Source organism: Hydra viridissima, unplaced genomic scaffold (assembly GCF_058129835.1).
Source record: "Hydra viridissima isolate aposymbiotic clone 2 unplaced genomic scaffold, HvirCarnegie_v1 scaffold_7, whole genome shotgun sequence".
NCBI lineage: Eukaryota > Metazoa > Cnidaria > Hydrozoa > Anthoathecata > Hydridae > Hydra > Hydra viridissima.
The window spans coordinates 7,278,744-7,298,911 of record NW_028324306.1 but is presented as its reverse complement, the minus strand read 5'-3'; the positions used below and the strand labels follow the sequence as shown (position 1 = coordinate 7,298,911).

General features: G+C 28.6%; 5 protein-coding genes and 1 pseudogene across 8 annotated transcripts in view; 3 read left to right on the top strand and 3 right to left on the bottom strand.

The window, feature by feature from the left end:
- LOC149885926 (E3 SUMO-protein ligase ZBED1-like) overlaps nt 1–20,168 on the bottom strand; it is a 131,892-nt gene that overhangs the window by 49,724 nt on the left and 62,000 nt on the right. The window lies entirely within an intron of this gene.
- On the top strand, nt 484–2,779 carry LOC149885932 (uncharacterized; annotated as a pseudogene). Its single transcript, XR_016454248.1, has 4 exons — nt 484–732; nt 853–1,194; nt 1,343–1,535; nt 1,615–2,779. The product of XR_016454248.1 is annotated as an uncharacterized LOC149885932 (transcript).
- On the bottom strand, nt 3,041–5,856 carry LOC145184173 (integrator complex subunit 15-like). Its single transcript, XM_080059788.2, has 7 exons — nt 5,696–5,856; nt 5,192–5,574; nt 4,743–5,010; nt 4,203–4,655; nt 3,731–3,823; nt 3,248–3,287; nt 3,041–3,174 (listed from the first exon to the last, which is right to left on the bottom strand). Exons 1-7 carry the CDS (start codon nt 5,721–5,723, stop codon nt 3,144–3,146), a joined length of 1,296 nt encoding a protein of 431 aa, XP_079915914.2. The 5' UTR covers nt 5,724–5,856; the 3' UTR covers nt 3,041–3,143.
- Nucleotides 5,958–6,730, bottom strand: LOC145184174 (NHP2-like protein 1). The gene is made up of 3 exons (XM_080059789.2): nt 6,594–6,730; nt 6,272–6,493; nt 5,958–6,179 (listed from the first exon to the last, which is right to left on the bottom strand). Exons 1-3 carry the CDS (start codon nt 6,594–6,596, stop codon nt 6,021–6,023), a joined length of 384 nt encoding a protein of 127 aa, XP_079915915.1. The 5' UTR covers nt 6,597–6,730; the 3' UTR covers nt 5,958–6,020.
- Nucleotides 13,438–14,863, top strand: LOC149885931 (Na(+)/H(+) exchange regulatory cofactor NHE-RF3-like). 2 transcript variants are annotated; one of them, XM_090092454.1, is made up of 3 exons: nt 13,444–13,784; nt 14,055–14,140; nt 14,236–14,431. In XM_090092454.1, exons 1-3 carry the CDS (start codon nt 13,493–13,495, stop codon nt 14,290–14,292), a joined length of 435 nt encoding a protein of 144 aa, XP_089948580.1. In that variant the 5' UTR covers nt 13,444–13,492; the 3' UTR covers nt 14,293–14,431. The 2 variants fall into 2 exon arrangements, with proteins under 2 accessions (XP_089948579.1, XP_089948580.1); XM_090092453.1 differs by having other exon boundaries at nt 13,438–13,784; nt 14,055–14,863.
- LOC145184915 (uncharacterized) overlaps nt 14,171–20,168 on the top strand; it is a 27,528-nt gene continuing 21,530 nt past the window's right edge. Inside the window, exons 1-3 of one of the 2 annotated variants that reach the window (XM_090092433.1) lie at nt 14,171–14,296; nt 18,478–18,632; nt 18,717–18,791. Coding sequence is in view for 1 of the 2 variants with exons in the window: in XM_090092432.1 (XP_089948558.1) it covers nt 14,858–14,863; nt 18,478–18,632; nt 18,717–18,791 (236 nt within the window). In the remaining variant the exon portion in view is untranslated. Of the gene's footprint in view, nt 14,297–14,737; nt 14,864–18,477; nt 18,633–18,716; nt 18,792–20,168 lie in introns of those variants that run through there. The other variant, XM_090092432.1, reaches the window with a different exon arrangement.

The window sequence follows — 20,168 nt, the reverse complement described above, 5'->3', positions numbered from 1 at the left end:
GGGCCTAATGTCCTGTTCCCCCTTTCCTCTGGAATGGCTCTGCCTATCTTTATGGTTTGCTGACCATTAGTCAATTTAAAGCAATAAAATTTAATAACATTTTTAATAACAAAAATAAAATCCAAGCGGAATAGTTACAAAAAGATTCTTGAAAAGATGGCAAACATTAGCGTTATTAAAGAATATTAGTCTAATTTTTGTTATTTCAAGTTTAAGAAAGAGCACTTTCCATTAATTTTCAGACATATATATCTATATCTATATATATCTATATATCTATATATATCTATATCTATATATCTATATATATCTATATATATCTATATCTATATATCTATATATATATCTATATATCTATATCTATATATATATCTATATATCTATATCTATATCTATATATATATATATCATCTAGAATGTAATTTACTATATTTACTATAGATCGCATAAAGTAAATTATTTACAAAAACCTTAAACATTTAAATGGAAAATATTGTTTTTCAACGAGATGCTGTGTGCTGCTGTTGTTGGCAAATGTTCGGGGCAAGGTCTAAATCTTTAAGTATTGTTAATTCAACTGTTGAAGATATTATAAAGCTGTTTAATTATCCAGGGTATTCTCTAGACGTGTGTAGCTATCCAAATGTTATATGTTCTGGATGTCAGAGAAATCTCTACTTGTTGAGGAATGGAAAACCTGCTAGAGGTTCATGGGGAGAAAAAATTGCCCAAGTGTGTAAATGATATATATATATATATATATATATATATATATATATATATATATATATATATATATATATATATATATATATATATAAATATGTAAAGAATTTCCAAATTTGTTTTAAGATTGAATGGAGGATGATGACAATAACAGCTTCATCAACAATGATTCAAATTGAATAAACTCCAGATAGATCAACCTCAATTGTGGCTTCTAAACTTTGTAGTAAGTGTTTTACAACTGCTGCACAAGGACATTTACACAACTGCTCTTCTTCATCTTCAGTTGCAAACCTGATCCTATTAGCATTAAGTCTAGGAAGTTTGCAAGCAGAGCAAGTTGCTGCTGGAATAATTAAAGTAAAAATGAAGACATGAAATTGCAAGTGGGGAATCATTTACTTTGTCTTCTGGTGGAAACCCATTAACAATTACAGTTTGATGTCCTGATAACAAGGCAAAGAGAAGGTACCTTTTCAATTCTATGTAAATAACTATATATAAAATATTATATATATGATATAAAATAACTATATGTATAGTATTTGTATGTGAACACACACACAAACACACACACACAAGCGCATATATATACTTACATACATTTTATACCTAGGTCTATAAAACAAGTATCTCTTCAGGTGATTAAGGAACTTCAGATTATCTTAGAACTTTCCCTGAATAAAACAGGCCAGCTAATATCTATTCTTCGGAAAGAAATGGGAAGTAAGTCTGCAGTAGAGAACAACATCTTTGGAAAATTGAGTGATCTAGAAGGGTCCATATCACATTTTTATCAAGTAGAAAAGGTAACATTTATATATCTTTTGTTATTTAAATTAGATAAAGAGAAAAACCTTTTTCTGAGTTATTATTGCTATTGTTCAGGTTAACTTCCTTGACAGTGTTGATGGCACAATGACAAAAGACCTTGTTTTTGTTCAAGACACTTCTAGCTTTGTTCTAGATTTGATAAACCAACGTCATCTAAACCCCCAGTCTGCTTTTGTTCGGATTTCTATGGATGGAGGAGGTAGTTTCATGAAGGTTATTGTAAATGCTTTTGATGAAAATGAAAATACTACTTCAGATTTATACTTAAATAGTGTCGTACAACGTTGCCAAATCTTAGCCATAGTTGAAGAACTGCAAAATCAAACTTCAATTTAAGACTGATATTGGAGAAACTCACTTTGCAAAATCTAAAGTTTTCAGCAGCTTTTGATTTGAAGTGTGCTAATGCAGTTTTTGGAATATCAAGTCATGCAGGAAAAAGGCTTGTCTTTGGTGTGAAGGACACTCAAGTGAAGTATGTGGTAAACTACGAACACTTGGAAGCCTTGACTATTGGTATCAAAGGTACAATGTTGAAAATTCCAGGAAATCAAAGATGAATCATTTTATGAATATGATTTGTCCAAGAATTCTCTACCTTGATGAAGATCCAGATACTCTAATCCAATATTTAGTACCTCCTCCTGAATTACATATCCTGATAGGAATAGTAACCACACTAGGTTGCTTATTAATGAATCTTTGGCCAGAGTTTGGTAATTTTTTGAAAGTTAGAGGTGTGTTACAGAGAGGATATCAAGGCAGAGGTTGGGATGGAAACAATTCAAACCAGATACTTAAGTGTTTAGATGAGTTGGAAAATATTATATTATCTGAGGTTCCTGGTCTTGTTCCAATAGTTCAATGTATGAAAGACTTCAAGGCTGTAAAAGATTCTTGTTTTGGTCGAACACTTGAGCCTGGATATCAGCAGGCAATAATAAAATTTAAAAACTCATTTTTATCTACTCAAGAAATTGCAGGTATTCTTGGAAAAAAACTTTCAGTAAGTTGGAAAGTACACATACTCTTGTGTCATGTGCAACCCTTTGTTGAGTACCACAATTGTGGCTTGTCTAAATTTGCTGAACAATGTGGTGAATCAATTCACTCTAAATTCAAACCAACATGGAATAGGTTTAAAAGACAAGAAAACAAAAACCATGGAGGAAGACTCCTCTCATCTGTGATTGACTTTAACGGAAGAAGAGTTAGTTAAGAATAAAAAAACAAAGTTTTATTTTTCGTAATGGACCTCCAAAATTCTTAAATGGGCTTTGGGCCCCTCAATTTTACCCTTTTGCTCCATTTATGACCCTTAGCACTTTGTTTAGATTTTAAAAACGCTCTTTTCAATTATTAAGGCAAATACTCTTACATAAAAAAGGTTTCATTTGATTAACACAACATAAAACCTGGCGGTCTCTTTGGTCCACAGTGGATACTAATCCAAAAAAAAACAAAAAAAAAAACAAAACTAAAATACATGATACTAATACAAAGATTTAAAAAACACAAATAACGGCAAATAAATAAATTTAATTTTATAATACATGTATATACAATATCACAGCAAAATAACATTACCATGTTGATACGACCAGTTTCAACAACCTGCAAATTAACATTACTTGTGTTAGTAGTATTTAGAATTATTAACAACTAAAATCTGTATTTTTAATATTACCTTGTCTCAGGAAGGTCTACAAGTAGAGCTCCAATTTGTTCTAAAAAATTATTAAGAATCGTTATGAAAGAACAGCTTTATAAATACATATTATTGGTGATTATAGTTAATTTTACGTTTATTGTAAACTAGTTGTATTTCCCTTAGTGCCATTCACTTTAAAGTTAGGCTTTTAGAACATGCATTAAAAATTATTAATTCTAAAACATTCAACTTCAATTCTTGCATTTTGCTATTTCAATATTTTGATGAATACTTTATATTTATGTAAGGACCAAAAAATTAACCTAGGGTTTATTTTCTGGTCCTTACATAAATATAAATAAATTTTTGAACATAATTTAACTTTTTTTAGGGTATTTAAAAAATTGCAAATAATTTTTTTTAAAAAAAACAACATTCAGTTTTGAAGCTGACAGACATTAATCTAACCCTGTTTTAAATTTGCAGCTGCCTGAAACACAGTTTGCAAAAAAATCTTACTTGGAGGGAAGTCATAACATCCTGACCACTTTGCAACTTGCAATAATTGCAGCAATCTATCAACTGCTTCTTGTTTATGCTCTTCTGAAGCATCTGAAAATATACATTTAGAAAAAAACATTTTAATTTTTATTCTGTGAAGATTAAAAGTGTTAAAATATTTTTATAATAGTTTCAACTAAAAAGTCCTGCAATAACAAATTCTTCTTAAAAACTTCAGGGTGTTTTTTTCAATTAAATTCTGAACCAATCAATTTTATGATTGCATACATTAATCAACTGTAATCTAGGTTAAGTGTTGTTTTTCTCACTATTCTTTATGTAAAAATTAGCAAAATAAATAAGTTTTTTTCAAAAGTGTGATTTTATTATTGTTATAATACTATATTTCTATCTTTTATGTCTGTATCTTAAACTTTCATAGAAAACTTTTTTGTTAATCAAAAACATCTTTTAATAAATCAAATTTTACCTGAGTGTTTTTTAACGGATTTTTTAAAATTGTTCAATAAGTATAAAATGTCAGATTTCTTTAATAAGTCTACACCATCATTTTCCTCTAAAAGCTCTCCAGGTTCTATTTCTCCATCTGAATCATCTAGGGCCATTGCTTCAATATTTTTCTCTGCTGACATATACCTCAAAAAACTATAATGTAACATTGAATAGCTTTTTTTCTTTATTACTGCATCAGTTGAGTTTGTGTGTCGCAATAAAGGTTCCAAAAGACACCATTCAATGTAGGAAAAGACTGGACAGAGATCAAAGTTTTTCTCGCTATCAGAATATGCAAATTTATGAATAGATGGCAGTTCAAGAAAAACAGCAGGAACCTTGACAGTACAAAAATTTGGTTGCTCAATTATCCAAGTTGCAAGAATTTCTATTAGAGACGCTGGTGGGATCATATCATTTTTATCATCATCTAAACATTTTTTTTTACATGTTTCAACAACAACATTAATGAGCCTTGTTTAATCTTAAGAAAAATTCAAACAGTGAGCACACATACCATGTTTTGCATCAACATAATAACGAGATAAAGCAACAATAAACTGATAAGCAAAAACAGGGGAAACATTGACAACATTTTTAACTGCGTCAATCGCCTTGGGACATATATAGCAATAATCATTCACAATAAAGTACGCCACTCTAGCTCCTCTTCCTAGCTGTGATCCATAGCTGTGCATCCAAACTGCAATACAGTTTAAAACATTTCCACATGCTGTTCCAACTGCCATTGATGATAGCTTACACATCAGCGACATTTTGTGCTCCTGATAAATAAAACAGAATGTAATAGGTATTTGCAAGAAAATTTTTGAGTCATTTAGATCTTTACTCAAGATATGCATCCTATTTAGTGAGATGAGAAATAATTGTTTTAACACAAATTTAAAAAGTTGAATTTTATCATAAAACATCTTAAAAATTAAAAAAAAAAAAAGGTTAACACACCAATATCCCTATCTGAAGATCAAGATTTTCACCGGGCAGACCAAAAAGACAATCAAACACAAGATATCTCACAGGATCCAGCTTATTATCTTGGAAGTACCGACAAAGTGTTTCCAACAGCTGAAGTTCTTGCAATGGAGTAACAACTTGGAAGAAAAACCCATACAAATACTCTTCTGTTATAAGAACTAAAATGTCCAAATATGGAAAATCAGGTTCAGCAGCTCCTTCTTCTTCATCATCATAAACACTGTGAATGGACTCAAAGTAAGTTTGAGCAAGATCAATTACTTCTTTTATGCAGTCATTAAATGAAAGTGTATCAAAATAACGATGTAAATGAGCATCTTTCCAAACAATGTCACTTGTCCAGCTACTGATATCTTTAAAGAAAATCATTAAAGTTAGAGAAAAAACCATCTGCATTATCATACATAAATTTTTCAACCTAATTTCTTTGTGTAAATAATATTAAAAACTTTTTTGAAAAAAGTAATTTCTCACCCCAAATATTTTCACCAAACTCTGACATATTTCTCTTCACATTACAGAGGTTCAACTTCTATTTGTTTTTATTTTCAATTTTTTAAAATAAAATGCTTGTTGTTTGAAAAATCTTTCATTTACATCTGTATGAAATATACTTTTATTATTTTTAAAGAAAAATTTAATCACACTATATTTCTTTGATAATAGTATTAAATTTTTCATTTCACTAAGTTACACCAGCTAATAGGTGGATTTTAGACAAAAAAAAAAAAAAATCTTTTTAGGTTTTGTTTTTATACATAGCATATAAAGAGTAAGTACAAGTTTAAAGGGAAAAAATTTATATGAGAAGTTTCTCAATTGCTTGTTGGATTGTCTGAATTTGACTTTTTAATTGTGATCCTTCATTTATTGTAACAGCACAAGAAATAACAGGGCGTGAGACACCAGTTGCTCTACCAAGTGCTTGCTTTGAGCGAACAAACACATATGGCACATTCTAAAACATCAACAACAATTACAAAAAAAGCATGCGATATGAGCAATAAGTTGTTTTTAAATACTAAAATTAAAAAAAAAAATGTCTCTTACTTTATCTTCACATAAAAGAGGTAAATGAAGTAAAATTTCCAACGGTTCAGCATCAGCTGCCATAACAATAAACTCAGCAATTCCTCTATTTAAAGCCTTTGTTGATTCATTTGCTCCTTTTAGTAGCTGTTTGTAATTTGCAGCTTGTTGCACTAGATCGAGGATTGTTGCTGTTAATGATGGATCAGCAAGAGGATAAGCTTTAGGGTTTACTTCATCAGTCTAAAAGCAACGGAATATATAAACATAAATATGTAGTTTTTTGGACGTTTACTAAGAGCTCAGATAAATGATAAAAGAAATAAATAATATCATGAATTACCATTGTGAAAGTCTTTTAGAGATATAGGTTTTTTTTTTTGAACGGTCAGCTTCACGTCAGAAATGATCATTAGCAGCCGGTAAAGGACTTTACTTAGTGTTTAGCACCATTATGAAAACGCACATGCATAGAAATAACTTTTTGAATGGGGGTAGCTTTGATAAACTATAACTCATTTTAGTTTACTGAGCTATAGTTGTTTTACATATTTAAACAAAAGTTTCATATAACTTAAAAAATAGTGTTTAAGTATTAGAGCTTAAAAAGGTATGCAAATGCTCCAACACTTAATAAAATGAGTTTTATTTGTACCGGGGGTAATGCAAAAAAAAAAAAAAAAAAGAATGGAACTAAAAAAGAATTCTTGTTAAAAAGAGCAAATTTTCCAAACTCTTATTGAGTTGCTTTAATAGTTAATATCTTTTAAATAGAAAAGAATCTTAAACAAAACTTATTTTAAATAGAAAAGAGGACACTGATTGTTTTTTCGATAGACTTTGATTGTTAATTCTATTAGATATTCAAATATCTAAAACAGCTAAACACTTGTGGACAAGACGTTTTGACGTGGACAGCTCACGTGATATGTTTATAATAAATCAATTAATTGATTATAATAAAATTAGTAGCAAAGTGAAATTAGTCCCCTCACTCAAATTTCGTAGAATATTTAAAACTAAATTAGTCCCCTCGCTCAAATTTTGTAGAATATTTTTGAAACCAAAGTGTTTTTTAAATTGAAAAGCAACTTTTCAAAGTATTTTAAACTAAAGTAAAAGTTACTGAATCTATAGCTTTGGAAATACAACCCTTGAAAACCAACTATGACAAAAATAATTATAAAAAAAAATAATCACAACTTCTGCTGTTAAAAAAAAAATACTATTTTGTTATCATTATAGTTTTAAATTTATCATAAAAAACAATCTTTAATTTCACACGAAAAATCTTTTTTGTCTAAATTAGATACATTCACAGCAAAGACATGGAGATTTAGCAATATTAGTTTTTTCATGGTCATTCAGCTGTTTATCAAATATGTCAACCATTTTTAACAAAATATTGTAGAAAGATGTTTTGCGTATATTCGTATTTTTTTATTTTGAGGAAGATGGCTAGCCACCGTAATCTGCCCTATTAGTAACCGGTGATAACTAAAAATCCGGACAAAGTTAAAGTTAATTTTGCTTCGTGTTAAAATAAGTATACATAATGATTAAAATATATTTATTTAGCTCACATATTCTTTTTTTAGAAAAACATAAAAAGTATTTGAATCAATCATTTAAAAATGAAGGTGAACCAAAAAACGAAGATGAGCAGCGGAAACGTGTGAATGAGTTTTATTTGGAAAATATAAATCTCGGCAAAACATACACAGTAAAGCATTTTCTTGCTAAAAATATTCCAAGAACTACCATTTATGACATAATAAAACGCGCTGAAAACAAATTTGGACATGAAAGAAAGCTTGGAAGTGGTCGAATAGCCAAAAAAAAAAAGCCAAAAAGTAAGGTTTCTAAGCTTAAAACCATGTTTGACCATCAAGATGGTATTTCACAGAGGCAAATAGCTTGTAAATTCAGTATTTCGCAACCGTTTGTGAATAAAATACTTAGAAATCAGTCTGCTATCAAATGTTATAAAAAGCAAAAGATTCCGTAGCGAGATGAGCAAATGATGCTAAGAATTCGAACATGCTGCAGTCGGCTTTACCAAAATTACCGAGACTTTGAATGGATCATTGACGATGAATCGTATTTTACTTTAAATCACAGTTCGATAAATGGAAATGCTAATTACTACTCCAGTGATACTTTATTGATTCCACCGAATGTAAAATACAGCCAAAAAGAGAAGTTTCCAGAAAAAACAATGGTCGAATCGCTATTTCGGCCAAAGGTACCGCAAAACCATATTTTCGAGAATCTAGCAACGCTATCAACCAGTTTATTTACTTAGAGCATTGTGTTCAAAAGAGACTTATCCCGTTTATAGAAGAACATCATTTAAATAATAATTTTGTGTTCTGGCCAGATCTTGCATCTTCTCATTATGCCAAAAGCGTATTGGAATATATAAAGGCTAAAAATATTGAAATTGTACCAAAAAAAAGATAATCCGCCAAATTTACCCGAATGCCGGCCTATTGAAAATTTTTGGTCAATATTGAAAGGTTTTGTGAGTAAGAATAATTGACATGCAAGAAAACTTTCACAACTTAAAGAAAGAATTAAGTATTGTTTGACCAAAGTTGATCCTAATGTTATCCAAGAAACAGTTAGTCGTACTATGAGTTTGATTGACCTTGTCAGACGAAATGGAGTGGTTGAATAAAATTGAATATTATATTGAATGAATTAAATAATTTTCTATAAAATACTTTTTTTATTTTTATAAAACATTAAAAACCGAGGAAGTTATGATCCTTTAAACTTTGTCCGGATTTTTAGTTATCACCCGTTATTCAACAATTTTTAAAGAGACTTAACTTTTACTTTTTGAAACCCTAAAAACCCAAAATATTGAATAAGCTATTTACAAAAATAATAAAAAAACTGTAAAATCAGTAATATTTTGAATTTCTGATTTCTCAGTTTTGTTATTATTTTAGAGTTCAAGACAATTGACAACAATCATCAATAACATTTGAAACAACGACATTGTTGTTTTATTGAAAAACTGCGAAAATATTATTATTGCTAATTTGTCTTAATACAGTGAAGTAATCTTCAAACTTTTTCCTTACTAGCTTTTCTTTCTTTTTTGTGATGTGTTACTTCACCAACATGTTACTAACATTAATAGCAGTAAGTTCAGTTATCCAGTAAAGACTGAGTCGTTCCTGATTTCCGGTTTTTCAATCAGAGAGGAAGACCTGCTCTTTGCTTAAGTAACTGTTACAAATAGAATACAGACATGCAATCCTCAAATTTTAAGTTAAAGAAATCTCTAAATCTAGCTCTCTAGATTTGGGGAGCAAGAGCCGCTTAGCTCATCATGATAAAATTATTACGGTTTAATATTTTGACTGAAACACTTCAAATTCAGATCATCAAAAGTTTGATAATTTATTATGAGAATTTGATCCAAAAATTTTTCTTTTAAAATTATTTGTATCTAAATATTTCTGCAAGCTGTATTGAAAAAATAAATTTACAATTTTAGTTTTCAGACACCTAATGAAAATTTTATATAGACATATCATTTAAAGTTTTTAGGTTTGACCATAAAAACTCATTAGTGAAGTATTAGGTCTCTAGTATAATGGCAACCCGTGCCGAATTTATGACAAATTCATAAGTTTACTTTATTTTCAAACTCACATATATTATGTAGCAATCCACATATATCATGTGGTAATTGGTACTTACATTTAACAAAATCTGAAACCCGTCTAAATTTTTTATAATTCACTCTACATGAGACAATTTCATCAACATTTTCATTTCTAAATTTCTTTTTGGAAAAAAGGTCTTGGTAGGGTACTTTTACTACAAAAATAACTTAACTTAAATTAAAATTAACCAAGAAAGATTAAAGAAATTTTAACTTAAGTTAAAATTTCATTAATCTTTCATTCTCAAGAAATTTTAACTTAAGTTAAAATTAACCAAGAAAGGAAAGGAATTGCAAAAATTGAGTAGCCATTAAATTAGACTTCCAGCTGCCTTGCAACAACAACCTTGTCGCATTACAGCTGGAGGTCTAATTTTTAATCCAAATCCAATAACATCACCGCCCTAGCAGCACTTTTTCTTTTTTGCATTTGCTCCATAAGTGTACCAATCCATTAATTTTGAAATTTTAAAAATGCTTTTTCACCATTTCGTTACAGAATTAAATTTCGTAATAAGGTTTTCCAATTTTCTTTCAATAGAATATCTAGAATTATTGTAACTTGGTCAATTTTAGTTTCAAACACACTTTTCAATACAAGCACGTAAATGTGATGAAAATTTGTAAATCCCTTCTAACTACTGTTTCAAAAGCATGCAGACACCTTTAGTTCGACCTTATTCGAAGCCGTGAAATCATAATAGCGCTTCTACACTTTATCTTCAATCAATCAATCAATATATATATATTTCGTGTTAAGGATGTTACAAAAAACACAGGTCATTGCAAATAGTAATTCACTAATAAAACGCAATGACCTAAATAATATAAAGAAAAGATAAGAGAAAAACATAAGAAATAAACTAGTCACATAGTAAAAATAGAACTTTACAAAAATTTATAAGTAACACTTATAAAACAGACTTTTAAAAGAATTAAAATATAGGTCAAATAGTTATTATAATGTATTCACCTATACATACATATATACGCATATACACAAATAAGAAATTATAAAATGTACAGAAAAAAGTTATAGAGGTTAAGAATAAAGTTAAGCGTAACTTTTTAGATAAAAATGATGGAGTGACTTTAAGAACAGATTCTTGGATCTAAGGATAAAATCTGAATTTAGGGTGAACGGAAGGGTGTTCCTAGAAAGGATACACTGATATGTAATGGGATTTATTCCATGTTTAGTTGTCTGTTTTTGTGGGATGGTTAAGCTGTTAAAAGTGACTGATCTTAGGTTATGCCCACACGTTGTCCTACTGTTAAAGTAGTTACGAAATATGGAAGGAAGGAGGGTTCCATTTGTTAATTGGATTTTAAGTAGCTTGTGCCCACTTTTCATTGGTAATTACAGTAAGAAAATTTTCTTCTTCAGTGAGCCTAATATTAAAGGTTGGTAAAAATTTCCCATCCCAAATCCGAGCAACAACTTTTTTCACGTTATTTTAAAAACCGACTATAATCGTTTTGGCACATTCTTTTCGTTTTTCTGCTTGATATAGATGGATTAGCAAACAATCACATAAAATTTGATGCTAAAATACTTTCAAATTTTTCAGCATTTAGGTTGATAGTTCTACCTAAGATTTATAATTTGTAAGTTTCTGTACACCAAAAATTAGCTTTTTATCTGGATAAAGATCAGAAACCGATTAAGTTTAGAGAAGACAACAAAGGTGGTAAAGATCTACGAATCTCTACATAACCCTGATAAATAAGTAAACATTTTGAAAAATCAAAATAATAAAAATAACTGAATAAACAAACAAATAAATAAAATATAAAAAGTGAAAAAAATTGAATATAAATATGAGTAAAAGTTTAAACGTTAATGTGCTTTTAGTTCACCTACGAGATGAAAAGAGTTCTCAAACAATCCTTGTTTTCATAATGTAAAACCCACAAAAAGGCATTTTATAAAGTTTGTAGGTGAGAAAATTTTGACTTCTTCAGTAAATAAAATGTAAAAAAAACCTTCAGAAACCACTTTTTAGTAGATTTTTTCGATTTTTTATGGCACACCAACTGAGTGGAAAAAAGATAATACTCTAAAACAACGGAAAATAAACTAAGGTGGCATTTTCATTATATGAAAGTTTAAAATACAATATTTCATAGAAACTTCATAAACACTAGAAGCCCCAGGTTAACTTTTTTTTTTTGTATTCGTGAAAAATTTGCCTTTTTCTACTAAGCATTCAATTCATGTGCGCATAGCACGAAACAAATATCAAAGCGATTACGAGAAAACAAATCGAAATCAATAATTTAGCACGTGGATTCAAACGTGCAAAAACATTTAGTTAAATGAACAACAACTTATCTAATAATTTTGCATTTCTCGTGAATATCAAATATTAACTGTTTTTTATTGAGAGATTTTTTAGTTACTACATTTCATATCGTATTATTTCATACGCGCTTTTTTATATTGTTTTTCGATGAAAAGGGAAAAGTTTAACTTTTTTATATTGTTTTTCGATGAAAAGGGAAAAGTTTAACTTTTTAATGTTAAGAGCATCATTAATATTTTTTGTCGAAGATTTATTTATAAAATAGATTTATTTATAAAATAGATTTATAAATCCAACTATAGTCGAATGTGTCTAAGACTTTTTGCACACTTCTATAAAAGTTAGAAAAGGTCTTAGACACATGAAAAACATTAATTGCATATTGCCTAATTAAGAAGTTGTTGTCAGAAATGCTTATTTCATGATCATGATTAATCCACAGCGATAGGTCTTGCAAATTTTCCCCAAGCCTCACTATAAAGAAGAGTAAAAACTACATGAACCAATGAATCTAGGTTTCTTCCTTATTTGTGAGATTAAATGCATTATGTGCTGATCACAGATATACCTCATATATCTTCATATACAGTTGTTTGGTCATTCAGTATGTATTATCAGTGGATATCCATGATTCTACAAGATTGTATATTGTGATGAATTCATTGTGGCTAGTTCCAGAGGCTAAGTTTGGGACACCAAATAGTTTATCCATGCCATCACCCAAAACAAGCACAGGAAGAATTTTCCCATCCCAGTAAAGCAACAATTGAGAATCAGATATAAATTCATGATTGCTTCAACTTGCTCTTTCCTGGCATTCTTGCAAACTCTGTAGATTGTAGTTCCAAAAAGTCTCATATCAATAAAAAAGATAAATAAGTATTACTTATGCCCAATCTATACATACAAAAGCACATAACGTTAATATTTTTAGCTTATAGCACTAAAAGATAATATATATATGTCATTAAGCACAGATTTCTAGTTGAAATTATATATATATTAGGGTGGCACTCTCCCAGATTGTTTTTCTATCCATATATGTATGTATGTATGTATGTATGTATGTATGTATGTATGTATGTATGTATGTATGTATGTATGTATGTATGTATGTATGTATGTATGTATGTATGTATGTATGTATGTATGTATATTTGTATTGTTTAAATATATATTTTAAAGTAACAACTTTTTAATGTTTTTAGAAATTGAGATAAATAAAAGTATGTTTAATCATCAGATATCTTTAAAATGACATCTATGTCTTGGCCAGAGGCTTATGGTATTGATATTATGGGAGATTTCCCAGTAGTTATTACATCAGTTCATGAAAACTCATTAGCCCATAAAGATGGTGTTCTTCCAGGAGATGAAATTCTTGATATAAAAAAAAAGGATGTTTTTCTTTTTATCAAAAATCAAGTTATAGAAATTACAAGGAAATCTTCTAGTGAACAGTTAATGCTAATTTCAAAGATTAAAAAAATTTGTTTAAAGAATAAAAATTTGAAGAAAAAAGGGACCTTTGGATTATGGCTAAAAGGTTTTAATGTTTATATATATATATATATATATATATATATATATATATATATATATATATATATATATATATATATATATATATATATATATATATATATATATATATATATATATATATATATATAGTATATGTGTGTATGTGTGTGTAGTATTTTAAAGTTCGTGTTAAAGCACCATTTAAAGTAAATCTATACTTAAAGTACAGTCTGCTTATTATTGCACATTCAGTTTATATATTACAATTACTGACTTTTTTTTATTTTTACAGGAGGTTTTCCTGTATATGTTAGTTCAGTTCTAAATGATTCCTCTGCTAGCAAAGCTGGTGTTTGTGCTGGAGATGTTTTACTCCAAGTAAACAATGTTTATGTTGCAAACACTCCATTTCAGGAAGTTCAAGAGTTGGTGGAAAAGTCATTGAGCAAGCTAAAACTTTTGTTAATTTCTAGGTCACTAAAAATAGAGGAATCAAAAGTATTCTCTGCTGCATTAAAAACCTTACATAATATGGTATTTTTAGTTTTTTTGTGTAATCTTTTTGCATAAAAGATTCTATAATACATACATATATACATGCATACATACATACATACATACATACATACATACATACATACATACATACATACATACATACATACATACATACATACATACATACATACATACATACATACATACATACATACATACATACATACATACATACATACATACATACATACATACATACATACATAAATACATACATACATACATACATACATACATACATACATACATACATACATACATTAACAAATTAATAAATTAATACATACATAAATTGCTTTGTTGGTCTGACACTTCCTGATGACATTTCATTTAATTAACAGTTTTCCATTATTTTCTTTTATATACAACACTTCCTTGAATGATTCGGTACCATTTTTGTACCTCACTGTGTTAAACAACTTAAGATGGTTTACATAACTTAAATGATGGTTCACTTATACATATATATACTTCATGTATGTGGTTGGGAAGAGAAGAAAAAAAAAAGGCTTTTTATAGTGTGCTTTCTATTAGGCAATGTTGGTAAGTTGGCATTGCTGATTGTTGATGCAATTGCAAAATTTCTTGTTTGAGCATGCAACTTCCTTGATAATTTTGTGATTATATGTGTTTGCTACATATTTCAAGTCCAGCATACAACTATAGCTAAGTTTTAAAGTGTTAGTATTGAAGATCATGCTTTGTTGTTCAACCGTAAGGACAGAATTATTGAAAAACCAACAAAATGGTTTCATTTTTTAAACAAAGTTGAAAACTGAACATAATTGCTCTACTACATAGTGAAAAGCACTCTTGAGTGCTTATAAGATAATAAAATTATGTTTGCATAAATATTCTGTTATTAAAATGAATGTTTGCATAAATATTCTGTTAATAATTTGTAGACAGGTAATAATTGGTTTACTGATCTCCTCAGTTTACCAAGATTTTTTCTTGGTATTCTTCTTTTTCTGCCTTTTCTGTCTCAAATGACCTTGTCTTTTTCTCTTTTCAAGAACTTTCTGCACTGCAAATCTTTTTTCTCCTTCATCTCAACCATAAAGTATTTTCTGAAGACACAAGCTTTCAATGTGTTTGTTCAAGGTATACATACAACAGTACAATATTCTGCACAAGCTGAAAATGTTTTCTCACCAGGGCTATCTGTTTAACAATATGTAGTGGACCCTGAATCCAGCTGTGTTTTTTTTATAAGTAGGCATTTTTATCTTATAGTATATTTCTACATCCATATAGTATATTTTTGTAAGTTGTACATTTAAATGTAAGTTACACAAATGTATTAAAATGTGTGTATAGCTTTGAATTTTTATACTAAATTAAGTATATTACCTTAATATCAAAACATATGACAGAATAAACTCCCATAGTGAACTCTGCTAACAGCAATCCATGATCAGAGCACCAAATTCTAAGATGTTTGCTTGCAAGATTCACCTATCTGGCATATGTGTGTGCTAATTTTAATCTACTTTATATGGTCAGGGAAAATACCTGATGCTACTGCTACACATTTTGTACAAATACTTCAATAAGTAATTAAATACTTTTTGCCAGGTTCAGAACAAATAAGATCTTCTAAAATCTCCCTTTGGTTTGGCTTACCATCTTCACTAGAGTGGCTAAGAAAAATTAATGTTTGAAATCTTAATGGCGGAACCCCCTATATTGCTCCACTTGACTAAAAAAATACGTTCGTGAAGTTTTAACTGTGTAATTGTCATAAACTTAATTTACACTTTATTTTATTCTTGAGAAGGCAGAGGCTTGGATAAGGAGGCTTTTTAAGAACCAGGAGATTTTACATGACATTCAAAAACTGCTTGTAAGAAATATTATTGCTGTTCTTCATCCTTTAATGTTATAATCAGTTATTAATTTAACACTTCTTTCAGCTGTATCAATTACAACTCTTAACATATATATAACTTTTTTACCATTAAAATAGCCTTCCTTATTACACCATAATTCTGTATTAATATGCAAAAATTCCATACTAATCTTGAATCTCCTAAAAGAAATAGTTGAATGTGGTGAAATAAAATGGGCCACATCTTTTTCTAATATTTCAGGTATTTTGTTTTATTTTATTGATTTGATTTCATATCAAAGTAGTCATTAAGTTCTTCATCTTCTACTAGAGATATTAATTTTATCACCACTCTTCTTTTTATACAGTGACTTAAAGAGTCTTTGAATAGCGAGAAAGAAACCTGCTCTAGATTGAAGTACCATAATTGGTTGATATCTTTGAAAGTGAAATATCTGAATTTTTTTTTTCACCTTTAGCGTTATAACCACCCAAATATTTACCATATACAACAGTTTTTGTAAGATCTTTTCTACCATGGGACATTTCAAAAACTACTTAGTTGAATTTGATGATTTTTTATTGTTTTAAAGTAAATTTATCTCCAGATACAGTAAAGTTATCAGAAAACATATATTCAAGCTAATCACAATATTTTTTCCATTTAATGAGCTTTTGGATGATAGCTTTTGTAAAATTTCATGATGCCACAGTCCAACTTCAGTAGAATTGATTGATGTCTGCTGCAATTTTGTCCTTATGCAGCTCATCTTTCATGTTTGCCCCAAATTTTTCTATTCAATAAAGTTGTGGCATGTTTGATAGATTCATATTTTTTGGGATGAAATTGATGCCATTTTTGCACCATTCGATCACACTTCTTGAGTAATCGAAAGATGCAAGACCAGGCCAGAAAATGGGTGGATCATAATGGTTTCAGATCATAGGCAAAAGTTGCTTTTTTTAAATATTCTTTCACATAAACTTCAGAGTTGGCTTCATCATCCATTATAATGAACTTTTGATTTCCTTGAAGCTTTTTGGTGCAATTTTAGACCTTGTTTTTGGCCTTCAATTAATTGTTGTTAGGGTTTTTTAGAGAATTTCTGTTTCCTGTATGTCTTGTAACCATATCTCTTTTTGACTTCTTGTCGACTTCAGAGCAGTTTTTTTTTACATTATTTTTTACAATTAGAGTATTCTGGATTTGCATTTATCTCCTTGATCTCTTTTTGTTTGAGTTTTAAATTTGACCTCTTTCTTGATTTCTTGATTTTCTTTTCAATCTGTGACCTTCACTCCACAATTCAAAACTTCACTCCACAATTTGACCTTCACTCCACAATTTGACCTTCACTCCACAATTCAAAAGTTCACTCCACAATTTGATAATACAACTGACATTTATCCAGTTACATTTTCTTTGTTTACAATCAATTTTTTTAAACTGCTGTTATGTTATTTGAAAGGGAGATAAATTTGCTTCAAAAGAATAAAAAAATTATCAAAATGGAGGCTTGTAACATGAAAATTATCCTCTATCAATTTTTAACCAAAATTATCAAAATAAGAAAAAAAAAAAAAAAAAAAAAGAAGAATAGAAATCTCAAATTTATTGATTAGTAACTTTTTTTCCCAACACTTCCTCAGGCTAGGTCTTTGCTCTTAGTCAAGTTTAGAATGTATAGTAACAAGCTCAGAAGAAAAATCTTGTGTCAGTTTGATAATGGTTAATTTTTGCAAATTCTACTCATGTTTAATTTTAATAATTCCTTACTTATGTCATGCTGCTGTTAACTATATAACATAATTGCTCTACCAACTTCCTTTTTTTTTCCTTCCTGTACTGGTATTTAAACTGCTGTGGTGTAATTCAAAAGCTTATTATCATAACTGACAGTTAAACATTAGCATGGGTGATGAGCAATTATTTCTCTTTTTTTATGCAAAATTAACCCACAATGAAAATTTCCAAAAAGCTTTCAAAATCATTTGTGGAATTTATCCTATTCTGGTTGAAAAAATTCTCACTCATGCTAGAAAAATAATTGTTCATTCACCAGTAACTCTTGTTTATTAGAAAAGACAGCAGAAAGTCTTTCTCAAGATATTATCCTTTCTTTGAAATCAAGAAAAAGGCCTTTTGAAAAGTTGACATTGAAGTGTTTGAAAAATTTTCATTAAAAATATATTTTGATCATATCAAACTCAAAATTGCAAAAAAATTATGAAAATACTTTTGTATGAAAATGTGCTTTTATGAATATTGCCTATAGTGTATTTATATTAAAATATCTTTGAGTATATTATTATTTATTCAATATAGCATGCTACACATTTGATGTTTAATTCTGAAAAGAGAAGAAAAGTTGTTCAAGCTTTAGAAGGTTATCTACATCACAAAGATATATCAAACTTTGTTAGTGATATTTGTTTGATATTGTCATCAGATGAAGATAGGAAGCTAATTAAAAAATTGCGGTATTATTATTGTTTAAATATTCTCCTTTATATATCTTTTTTTAATGAAAATCTTTCTGATGAATACTTCTCATGATACTTTAGTGCTTTGATACAAATAGAAGATCGAGCAAAGTTTGATCTGTTACTAAAATTTCACTCTACTGGCACAAGAATCAAGTGAGTTACTTTAAAAGTTTTTTTTTTTTTTTTTTTACAAAAAAACAAATCATTTTTTTGGATAATTTTGTCTAAAACTTGGAAGTTAAGTTAACAAGTTGATGAAATCAATTATAAAACTGAGTTCATGCAGTTTGTTAAACACAAATTGCTGTTTACATCTTTTTAAATATGAACTGTTATGTTATAATTTTTGTATCAGATTTTGTACACTCAATTATTAGTGCATGATTATATGATTCAATCATATAATCATGCACTAATTATTACAGAGCATTCAAGATACAGGAAGTTATGATATTTTATAAAGATTAATCTAAATATACTTATAAAGTACTTAGTTTTCGTTAATGGAGACAATGAATAAGACTACCATAAAGATGCCATATTTAAATTTTAGTGTTATCACTATTACATATACGTCTGTGTTCAATTTTTCAATTTAGTAATTTAAGGCAAGAAAAGAGGATAGGATCAAAACAGTAATCAGTGACATTGCATGTTATGTAGTTTGGGAAACTGATAACATGTAATAATTCGAAACTCAACTGTATCTACACCTAAAAGATTATACAACTTTGACATCTCTTTAGTAAAATTTAATTACAAATTAGTTATAAAGAGTTTTCTAGGCTTACATTACAAATCTTGGGTGAATAAAGGGAAACACCCCTAAGAAAATTGACCATCAGTTTCTACTAACATGTAGTAATGGGAAACAATTAGGTTTGAAATTAAAATTTTGTGCTACGTTGGTGTATTTTTAAAAAATAAATGTTATATATCCTCAATTTTTATTTTAACTTTGCAAAATGTGCTGATAATAAAAGTTGTACAGTACTGGCAGAAAGTTTGAAGTTGTAAGTTTTTACTTAAAACAAAAATTTAAATAAAAAAAAATTGTTTGGATGTAATGCATACATATATCTTTATCTAATGCATATATATCTTTATTGCTTAAACAACAGTTTAGATAAATCCCTGGGAGCTACAAAGTACATAGTTAAAAACAAAGAAAATGGTGACAAGATTCAGTGTTGCACATATATTTAAGAACAAAATCAAAGAAATTTATAACAGCTTCTGAACCTATCACTCAAAAAATAAATGTTTTTGTGAATTACAATGTATGTATTTAATTATACAGTATATACCATAAATATAAAGTATATATTTGCAACAAAAAATTAAGCGTTAAAGAGTTAAACAATTATTATCCTTTAGTTTACTCTTTATGCACTTAAGAGCAATTGTCTGAGAAATGTAGGCAAAATAAGCAAATTTTGGAAGTGATGTCTTCAAATTGTACTCATTTTTAGATATTTTGTAAAAGACAATGAAAGTAGGCCACTGGTAATTTTTTTTTCTAAAATTTTT

Coding starts and splice junctions, on each gene's coding strand:
- LOC145184173 (XM_080059788.2), bottom strand. CDS start 5,723: ATGTCAGAGTTTGGTGAAAATATTTGGG. Junction 5,575..5,695: donor GTTTGGTGAAAATATTTGGG/GTGAGAAATTAC, acceptor TTTTCTTTAAAG/ATATCAGTAGCTGGACAAGT. Junction 5,011..5,191: donor ATCTTCAGATAGGGATATTG/GTGTGTTAACCT, acceptor TTTATTTATCAG/GAGCACAAAATGTCGCTGAT.
- LOC145184174 (XM_080059789.2), bottom strand. Junction 6,180..6,271: donor CTCTTTTATGTGAAGATAAA/GTAAGAGACATT, acceptor TTGATGTTTTAG/AATGTGCCATATGTGTTTGT.
- LOC149885931 (XM_090092453.1), top strand. CDS start 13,493: ATGACATCTATGTCTTGGCCAGAGGCTTATGGTATTGATATTATGGGA. Junction 13,785..14,054: donor CTTTGGATTATGGCTAAAAG/GTTTTAATGTTT, acceptor TTATTTTTACAG/GAGGTTTTCCTGTATATGTT.